Source organism: Psammomys obesus, unplaced genomic scaffold (assembly GCF_907164565.1).
Source record: "Psammomys obesus unplaced genomic scaffold, mPsaObe1.curated_primary_1811, whole genome shotgun sequence".
Lineage (NCBI taxonomy): Eukaryota > Metazoa > Chordata > Mammalia > Rodentia > Muridae > Psammomys > Psammomys obesus.
In genome coordinates this window covers 34,083,801-34,094,238 of record NW_026585644.1, presented here as the reverse complement: position 1 = coordinate 34,094,238, position 10,438 = coordinate 34,083,801, and the positions used below count along the sequence as shown (strand labels likewise).

Genomic DNA, 10,438 nt, shown 5'->3' with positions numbered 1-10,438 from the left:
GAGGGCGACGTGGACCGGCCACGTGGAGCAGCCCGGGGGAGGGCCGGCTGCGGGCAGCCGGGCGAGGGCGGCGCGGTGCCTATAGCGCGCACGAAGCGGGAGCCCCAGTCGCGCCCAGCGCAGCCGCAGCAGGTGGGTCGGACTCCGGCAGGGGCTGGGGCCCAGCGGGGCGTCGGGGGTGCCCCGCACCGTGGGGGTGAGGGTGGAGACCTTCTGCCTGCTGTCACGGTGCAGAGAGCGCAGTCCTCCGCATCCCCTGCGGCTTGGGCTCGGTAGGGAGGTGGCCTAGCCTCCCGGTACCACTGGGGAAGAGGTCATCCCTCAGAGCAGACAGAAGAGAGGTGGAAAGCCCCCCCCCCCCGCCCCCGAGCCCTGGGTTTGATGGTAGGTCCAAGAGCCCTGGCTGGCGGTTCCCCCTCATTCGGTCGATGGACATGATTGAAGGACACTGTCCGTCATCATCCAACTGTAGGTAGCTGCTCACGGTGTAGCTCAGGTGTGTGCCCCTTTGGCTGCACAGCGGCAGTCATTTCAGAGTCCCCCTCCCTAGAACCGACCACTAAAGGGCTAAATCAAGGGGGACGACTAGATTCGGGTAAGTTCTCCACTTGTTTAGAAATGAAATGGATGCCCTTCAGCTTCTGGAAAGATTCGGGAGAGGCATTATGGCTTTCGGATAGAGATGTTGTAAAAGAGATGTATCCACGGGATGGGAAGCCATATGAGATAAGCCTTCAAAGACCCCCCTGCCACAGCGTGGGCTGAGAGACACCCCGCCTGGACCACATAACAGTGCAAGGTCTGAACAAAGGTCCAACCTCAAGGCCAAAGTCTCCTCCTAGGGCAAAGGCTTAAAGAAACTGAAGGCAGAAGGTCATTGTAGCTGTGTGTGTGTGTGTGTGTGTGTGTGTGTGTGTGTGTGTGTGTGTGACTTGAATAACTTTACTGAATTATATCACAACTGTTAACTAGCAGGTATGGTGGCTTTCAAGTGTTCATTAGGGTAGTTATGTTTGTGCTTCTTATAATTATAGAAAATGGCTAGGACCATTTTTATTTTACTAACAGTTGCTCAGTGACCACTCTATTTCTGTTACTTATAAAAGCTCTTACAAGGACTTAAAATGGTGTAGCTATGAGCAAGTCATGTCACACTGCCCTTGTTACACCTCAGTTGAAATTTTGGCTCGATTCTCTTAAACGATGCCCAGAGGCGCCAAGAGAACATTAGACTCAAAGGCCCCGTGCAGTGCTTTTAATCTCAGAGGCAGACTGCAACGGAATGCTAAGGCCATCAAGAGGGTCCAGCCTGAAGGCAGAACATGTTTGGATCCGAACACTTCAAAATAAAAAGTAAGAAACTCTAGTGTGCCGCTGTTGGAAGCAGTGCTTGCAGAATGGAGCACTGGAGGACGAGATAAAGATGGCGGGAAACCTGAACGCACAGGTGGGCGCTCTGGACTATGAGAAAATCAAGGAGCCATCCTGCAGTTGCCGGGAGTGGTGGGCACACCTGTAACGCTGGCACTTGGATCCGGATTTCAGGGTTAGCCTCAGCTACATGATGAGTTAGAGGCTAGCCTGGGATACATGAGACCCTGTGGGATTTTTTAATTAATTAACTAATTGAAACAGGGTCTCTCTGTAGCCCTCGATGGTCTGAACCTTGCTTTGTAGGCCAGGCTGGGCTGAAACTCAAGAGACCCACCTATCTCTGCCTTCCAAGTATTGGGATTAAAGGGGTGTGTCACCACCCCCGGCCTTTATTGTTTTTATTTTATGTGTGGGTGTTTGGCCTGTATGTATGTTTGCATAACATTTGTGTTACTCAGACAGAAGAGGGCATCAGGTCCCCTGGAACTGGAGTCACAGATAATTGTTAGCTAAAATATGGGTCCTGGGAACAGAACCAGTGTTCTTAACAGCTGAGCCATCTTTCAGGGACCTGTTGTTATTTTAGGTTTTGAATGAAACAGCAAAATGGGTTGAGGTATTTGCAAGCAAGCCAGGGAACCTGAGTTCAAAGCAGATATCCCACAAGGTGGCAGGAGAGAGCCAGTTCCCAAGAGTTGGCCTGTGACCTCCACAGGTGCATCCTGGCACACACAGGCCTGCATTCAAGCACACATAAAACCACCAATAAAATAAATAATTAAAAAATGTTTCTGGAAACACGCAGTTTTTGGAAATGTAGTTCTAGCAAAGGGAGACTTATGTGATGTGGGTATAAAGACAGTACCACAGGCTGGGACAGCAGTAAAAGGCTGACAGAGTGCATGAGAGGAGGAATTCGCTGTCCTTACTATTTCTTGCAAGCCCATGAAGCTGGTTCCTGGCTCTGTCTGCTGTAAACACTAAATAGTTACATGTACAAGAGACTCACGGGACAGAGAAGGGGACAGCAGTACGGATTCACACAGGGAGGCCTCAGAAATCCGCACATGATTTCTAGATGCCAGAGCAGAAGTGGTTGATACTTTCAAGATAGCTCCAGCAGAGCAACAGACAGCAAGGCCTGTGTGGCTAAGTAGAATTACCCCCAGGTCTTCAGAGGGGCTCCATCCATGGCAGGCGCTCTCGCTCTCTTTCTGCTAGTGCTTACAAATGGTCTCAAGCTTTCCAGCCTCATCAGGCATGCTGCGTGCATGGATGAAAGCTGCTCCAGCGCCTGCCCTGCAGACTAGATTATCACACTGATGCTTCAGTACTGTGGGAACCCTCAAGCCAAAAAGCAGCACATCATAGCCGGATATGGTGGCCCACTCCTGTAATTCCAGCACGTGGCAGGAGGCTACATAGGGAGACAGCCTGTTTCATGAAAACAACCAGAGCTCGGTGTGGAGTTGCATGGCTATAATGCCTGTTCTTGGGAGCTGAGTCAAGACGATTTTATTTAAGTGAGTTTAAGGCTTGCCTGAGCTATATGAGTTCAAAGCCAGCCTAGGCCGCATAGCAAGACCTTGTTTCATTAAACCACACAAACAAAACAACTTTGTAGCTTCAGATGATAACCCTAGCTTTACCGGTGGATGCTGTCTAGGCAGGGCAGTGGAGACCAGCTTTCTTCTATCTGTATTGCTGGCGAGGACAGCCTGAAGGCTCACAATTCCAATGGAAGGTTCATTCTCTGACTTGTCTGGTGGGTTGGGAGGGTGGTCCCAAGATCTCTAAGGGGCTTTTTTGGTTTTGGTTTGGGGACAGAGAAGCACTGCTTGGACATGGCAGCCTTTTCAGCCAAATTAGTCACCTGGAAGCCAGTCACTAAGGCCAAACATAGAAGAGAAGGTGAATTAGACTCCAGGGTCAGGGAAGGAGAGTAAAAACAAATTGTAGGCACAGACCAGGAAGCTGGATAGTAAAGGCCTTTGACCTGAGTTGATCCCCAGGACCTATATGGTGGGAGGAGAGAACCGACTCCTGAACGTTGTTCTCTGACCTCCTTATGCATACTGGGTACATATGCCCACAGACAGACAGACACACACACTCACACCACCACCACCACCAATAAACAAACCACTTCCCCCTCCAAAGAAAAAAAGAATCAAACAAACAAAACTGAAAGCATGTTTTTGGGACCCCCTGCAGCCAGCCTGAGTGACTGGATGAGTGGGAACTTCCTGCTGGCCCCAAACTGCCACCAACTAGGGTTTGTCTTTGGAGCTCTAATATACTCTTGTAAAAAGCAACCTTGCTGGGTGACAACAGGCACAGTCCAGATAATTCGTATGGACAGCCCTGAGGGATTTCAGTTGTGTGAGTCTGCTGCTGGGCCGGGAACAGATGGGGAAGAGAAAGCAACTTGAAAGCCAGGAGGGAAGGAATGTATGAAGCCGCTGCAGAACAGACAGGACAGTTTCAGGAAGGCGTAAGCCTGGTCTCATACAGGCCACCATTGTGGCCCTGGGGAAGTGTTCTGTCAGCCTGGGAGACCTGAGACAGAGAGAGCTCACAGCCAGTGCATGGCAGAGCCTGCTGTTTGTGTATGTGTGTGTGGAGGTCAGAGGCAGACATTGGAGGTATTCCTCAATCTCTCTCTCTCTCTCTCTCTCTCTCTCTCTCTCTCTGAATTTTTGAGACAGAGTCCCATTGAACCTGGAGCTCACTAATTGGCTAAACTGCCTGGCCAGTGAGCTCCAGGGATCCACCTGTCTCTGCCTCCCCTCCCCAGCCCCTTCCCAATGCCCTCTCTTACAAGTCTGCTGGGGATGGGCTCTCAAGTCCTCATCACAGCAGGCACTTACTACCTGAGCCACCTACCCAGCCCGGGATTGAGTTTCTGCCCCCTCCCAGCAGTGCCAAGCTGGCGATCCCACCTTCACCTTTAATACAGGACTTTTAGAGAACAAAGCACATCCAGACCACACACCATAGCGTCATGTCTCTGATGCAGCCAAGGTCCACACACCCTGGCCTTCTCCTTCTAACCACTCTGACAGCAAGCTCTCTCAACCATTATGCTGCCCCTCTTTTTATATTAGAGACTGGACCCCCGCTGGCCCACCCTTATTCCAGAGACTTTGCATGCAAAGAGCTTTTAAGGTTGCCATCTAGTTCTCTAGCCCACAGCCACCTGCCACACAGGTGTCTGGACAGAGTCTCCTCTCTAATCTCTCTCCAGCCCTCCAGAAAGAAATAAGGCACCAATTTGCAGAGCTTGGCTTTTTGTTGACATTTCTGCCTTCCACTTCCGGTTGAGGCATCCGGGTGGCCTCCAAACTCAAACTGCTGTCCCTCGATTCCTTGAACTTCCATGACTGCAGAAATTTAGACTTGAAATTCTCAAATCTGCCCACTTTCTCTCTCTCTCTCTCCAGGGTTTTTCTGTGTAGCTCTGGCCGTCCTGGACTCACTTTGTACACCAGGCTGGCCTCGATCTCACAGAGGTCTGACTACCTCTGCCTCCCTGAGTGCTGGGAGTACCATGCCCAGCTCACATTTTCCCTCTTAAATATTATGAGTTTAGGGAGCTGGAAAGATGGCTCAGCAATTAAGGACTCTGCTTTTCCAGATTCAACTCGTAGCACCCACATGGTGGTTCACAACCGTCTGTAACTCCAGTCACAGGGGGATCTGATGCTCTCTTCTGGCTTCTGCAGCCATGAGGCACATGTGGTACACGTGTGGCACATGCAACAAACATCTACATGCGTAAAATAAATTAAAATTCTTAAATGTAATTAACAACTGATAAGTTTAGACATTTTCTCATTTGTTGTTATTGTTTTGTTGATGCGATGGTTTTTATAGGACAGGGTCTCTTTCTTTGTAGAACTGGCTGGCCTAGAGCCATCAGATGACCCAGAGGTGGAGTTCCAGCTTGCTGTGAGCTGCCTGACATGGATACTGGGAACCAAACTCTGGTCCTTGGAAGAGCAACAACTGCTCTTAGCCCCCGAGCCATCTCTCCAGCCTCCTTTGGTTCACTCATACTAAGCATAGCTATTTGGAATTTCAATTTGATGTACGGAGTCTCCTCTTAGTCCATTCACATTAGGCGAGCCCAGGCTTTACCTCTGGCTCTTCTGCCCCATGCAGCACTCAGACTGAAGGTGCTGTTCACATGCCTTAGCTTTGACAGACACTCCTGAAAAGGCTGATGTCAAACTCACCATCCCCCATCACTGGTCCCACTGTGCTTAGGTATGCTGACAATTTCTTGCTACTCATTGCTCTTGTAGGCAGCTTAGAACATTTGCTATCATACTTTCAGGTTGGAAGTCACCCTGTCACTGGGCTGTGTCCCTTTGAGGGTTTAATGCTAACACGGAGAACTCAGTTCTAGATGCTTACCACAAGACCCTGTCATCTCTCCTCAGTATAACCACAACCCAAGGCTCCACGCACCAGCTAATGCTGCCAATACCTTTCAGGCAGTGGTGGCTTCAGCATCCCTTTATCCACTGGGTTTTAGAGATCAGCAAGCTGTACATACTCAGTGTACCTGTCAGGACCAGTCACAGGCAGACAAACGGAGATGTCGATGAGGGTGGGAGGGCAGGAGGTGGAGAGGTGGCTTAGTTGGTAAAACACAGGCATGCGAACCTGGTTCCAATCTTGAGCACACATGTAAAAAACCAGGCTCAGGGCTGGGAGATGTTCACCTGGTAAGGTGACTACTGAGGACCTTGGACAGTGACTGGGGAAGAACCCAGCATTGATCCTGGCCTCCATATGCGCACGCACACACATGGACATACACACGAAATGGAAAAATGAACACAGGTTCTATGTTTGTGATGGCTTCATCTTTTTCTGGACTTTTATCCTTTGGTGCTTCCTGCTCAAGGCAGCTCAAAAAGACAAACGTTTTGCTCATCTTCCTGCAAGCCAGTGTTTACCTGCTCTACCGCTCAACTCTTCCAGAACTGATGGCTACCCCAGATGTGGATCTGGACCTTCTTAGGATCGAGGACCTCTTAGAGAATCTGCTGAGAGTTACAAAATGTCCTTTAGGAAAATTTAGTGACTGCCTGAGTCTTCAGTTCTGTGGGCGAGAGGTCCTGATCCTTTGCTTGGACCATCAAACATCTGCTTATTTTTCTGCACAGAGATGATTTTGGGGGGATGTCTCAGTTTTGATGGGTTTCCATCTCCTTGGAAACTCACAATATATACGCACACACACCCCTGGGACAAACCAGGAAGCTTTATGGTTTGTGTTTTCAATGAACTTATTTTATATTTGACCATTTCTATATTTCCATTTCCAAATCTGCATAATGTAGAAACAGCCAGACTGGTCCTGAGCTCACAATCCTCCTGCCTCAGACTCTGAGTGGGATTATAGGGCATGTACCACCACACCAGGCCTCAGTGGGTTTTCATAAATACAGACTCAGTCCATCTTGCTCTTTGTCTCTTTGTATACATGTCAATCTTCAGTGAGTCCCAGCATTCTGATTTATCCTTTTTACCATCTGCAAATAATATGGCCTGCTCTAGAGCAGACATATTCAAGCAGTACTTAAGCAGGGCCAATGGGACATGAGGAGGTGTCCTCACACCCAGAGCTAATTCCCACAGTGCACTTTACATACCAAAGCAGGATTTTTATATCTGCTTATATGTGGGACTTATCTTGAGCAAAGTTCCATAGAAGGTTGCTCATGTGCAATGTAGTTTCTCCCCAATCAGGCGTCCTTTCTCCTATGCTGCCTGTTTCCACAGGCAAGGACAGACATCATTCCTGTCTGATCCAACTGCCCCCCAAACACTGCGGCAGACACCCCTCCCCTGACTTCCTGATTCTGTTCCTAGCTCCAGTCTCCAGAAGGATGTTGCAGTGGCCGATGCAAGTGTTGATGCTCCCGCTTTTGCTGCTCCCCTTGGGTCAAGCTGCTCCCAAGGATGGAGCTGCAAGGTAAGAGCATTAGGTGGGTAGGACTGGGCATAGGGAGGGTTCTGGAAAGATGTCAGGACTCTGGAGAGCCAGGAGCCTGCAGAAGTATGGCTTCCTTCATTTGTGTTGAGCACATCACCTTTCTGCCTTCTCTTTATCAGAACGCCACAAGGAGGGACTTAGTGCATGCTTGTAGACCCCCTTTGCAGCCAGGGGTTCAGCTCCAGGCTGGTGTGAAGCATCAGGAGGAGGCTAGAAACTGAGACTGGGGCTGTCATCTTAGAATCAAGAACTGACACTGGGAATACACAGGAAATAGGGATCCTTAGCTTATGTTTCTGGCTTACTAGAGCTGCTTGCTTTTTTCTTTTTCTTTTTCTTTTTCTTTTTCTTTTTCTTTTCTTTCTTTCCTCCCTCCCTCCCTCCCTCCCTCCCTTCTTTCTTTCTTTCTTTCTTTCTTTCTTTCTTTATGGGAGCCCAGAATTTATATTTATGAAGCTCAAATCTGTTAACCTGGAACATTTTCTTTCTAATTAAGCAAATGTTGAAGGATTTTGAAGTCACCTTAGAGCTGCTTTCTACAATCAGTATGTACAGCAAGATGGTGGGGCTGAGGGGAGTGATGCCCCAACAGGCTTTGGAGGGCTGGCAGCAGTGACTGAGGTGCCTGTGATAACTCCTGTCACCTCTGCCATTCCAGGCGGATGTGAGCAAGCACATGCAGAAGTAGTGATACATTTTTTAGAGACCTTGGGCAGACTGCCATCCATACTCTCCGCTTGAAAAAAAGGAACAGACAATGATGTGTCACGGAGCAAACTGGGTCTGGAGAAACCTGGGCATTGCTACCAGCCTCGGCCTGAGATCTGCTCCGTGGATCCTGGCATTGAAGAAGGAATACCACAAGAGGCTATTATGTCTTGACACTCACTGGACCATTGTCTTGGGCCTCTGTTGTGTGTCTGCCATGGTGGCCTCAACCTCACTAGGCATTTTCTTTTTAATTCTATATTTATTTATATGTGTATGTCCGTGTGTGCATGAGTGTGGGGGTGCCTGCAGGATCTAGAAGAAGGGTTTAGATCCCCTGAAGTTAAAGTTATAGATAGTTGTGAGCCACCCAGTATGGATACTTGGAATTGAACTCAGGCCCTCCAGAGGAGCAGCAAGTGTTCTCAACCACTAAGACATCTCCCCAGTCCCTTCCTTGGGTTTCTGAAGTTAACTAAGACACCTGAACTGCAAAAAGCAGTCAGGAAGTAAGGTTCTGTTTCCAATGACACCCGGAGAGCTTTTTCCATACAGCCCTTTCCAGGAACTTGGAGGGACAACTCTGGGTTGGGGAGAAATTTGCTAAGCTAAGCCTTGGGCTGACGTTTCTCTCGTCATTCTAGGCCTGACCCCGATGCACCACAGCAGCTCATGGCCAATCCCTTCCAGCCAGGCCCCGAGCAGCTCCGGTGAGTAAGCTGGGCGTTTTCTGTGGGTGTTAACTGCTCAGGTTTTGGGTCACAAACAGGACTCTCCTGGCTGATTTGCCACTTTTTCAACAGACATCTGCAGAATTACCTCAAGGGACTAGAAAAGATGGAAGAGGATCCAGAGCGCATGAACCGGGAGGAAGGTGAGGGGCTAGGGCTCCACACTGGGGTTGGGGGTGCTCCTAGGAATGGAACTGGGGCTCAGTGCTGGCCTCTGTGTGTTCCTGCCTTGTCTGACCCAGACTCTCCTCCCTAGTCCTGCTCTACCTCTTTGCTCTTCATGACTATGACCAGAATGGACAGCTGGATGGCCTGGAGCTGTTGTCCATGCTGACAGCAGCTCTGGCCCCTGGAGCGGAACACTTTCCCGTCAACCCGGTAAGTACCAGTGGAAACAATGAGTGACTAGCTCCTTGGAGCTTTGGTTCTTTTCGTCATGACTTTTGACAGACTCCCCAGAAAATGAAAGCTCAGATCCTATGCAGCAGAAGTGAGGCTGTTGGGGAGGGGCTGGGTTCCCAAAAATATCTATGGCAACTGTTTCCACAGGTGATCCTTGTAGTGGACACGGTGCTTGAGACTCAGGACCTGGATGGAGATGGGCTCATGACTCCTGCAGAGCTCATCAACTTCCCAGGAGAGGCCCCCAAGCATGCAGGCTCCCTTCCCCCAGCTCTCCAGGAGCCACAGTCTGCTGGAGGGCTTTTAGCCAACAGTCCATTGCAACCAGAAACCCAGCAATCCCTGGGGGCTAGAGAAGAAATGAGGGGCCAGGCAGAGGGTGAAAGAGACTCCTTGGAGCCTGTACAGCAGGCTGGACATCAGACGGAGGCTAAAGTAGGTACTCTAGGCCCTGAAGGGGAGGCTGGGGGACAGGCAGAGGCTGAAGGAGCTGTCCTGGCTCCCCGAGAGGATGCTGAGGGACAGGTAGAGAGCAAGGACAGTGAAGGGGCAGCCAAAGAACTGCCAGCGGAAACAGTGGAGACCATGCACACTCGAAATGAGGTTGAGGCTCACAGTATTCAGCTGGAGAATGATGAGATATGAACTAGACAACACAGGTTCATCTCCCTCAGAATCTCAGTGCAGAGCGGATGCATGAAGAGTGGGGTGAATATGTTGGGATAAGAGCCACCTCTGACATGGGTATGGTGGTGGAAGTAATCGCAGAACTTGGAAGTCTACAGCAGAAGAATTGAGAGCTCCAGGCTAGTCTAGGTTATATAGCGAGTTGAGGGCTGGCTGGGCTACTCTGTAAGACCCTGTCTTGATGAGGGCAAAAGACAAAACAAACAAACAAACAAACACTCCCATGTCTCCTTTCTGGCCTTCAATAGGAAGCAGGACTTTCTGTGCAGCTCAGGGAGACGCTAAGCTGAAAGGCAGCGCTCAGGCCCCAACCAACCAATAAAGAACAGAATGAGTTTGTCTCCATGGCCATGTGTCCTTGGTCCAGCCCACCCAGATCCTTTGCCTCAGAACACAAGGGTCTGGGGACTATACAAGCCTCTTGGAGGGACAGAGACTCAGCTTTCCTGGGGTTTCTGGCCAGGAGCGCTGAGACGCACTAGCCAAAGCCAGCTGCAACAATCCCAGGAAGAAAGCTCAGTGGTGG

General features: G+C 49.9%; 1 protein-coding gene across 1 annotated transcript; it reads left to right on the top strand.

Annotated features, from left to right (window-relative positions):
- Window positions 1-10,257, top strand: Cgref1 (cell growth regulator with EF-hand domain 1). Its single transcript, XM_055626684.1, has 6 exons — window positions 1-132; window positions 7,261-7,363; window positions 8,737-8,802; window positions 8,896-8,966; window positions 9,080-9,201; window positions 9,373-10,257. Exons 2-6 carry the CDS (start codon window positions 7,278-7,280, stop codon window positions 9,868-9,870), a joined length of 843 nt encoding a protein of 280 aa, XP_055482659.1. The 5' UTR covers window positions 1-132; window positions 7,261-7,277; the 3' UTR covers window positions 9,871-10,257.
- Window positions 10,258-10,438: the final 181 nt, after the last annotated feature.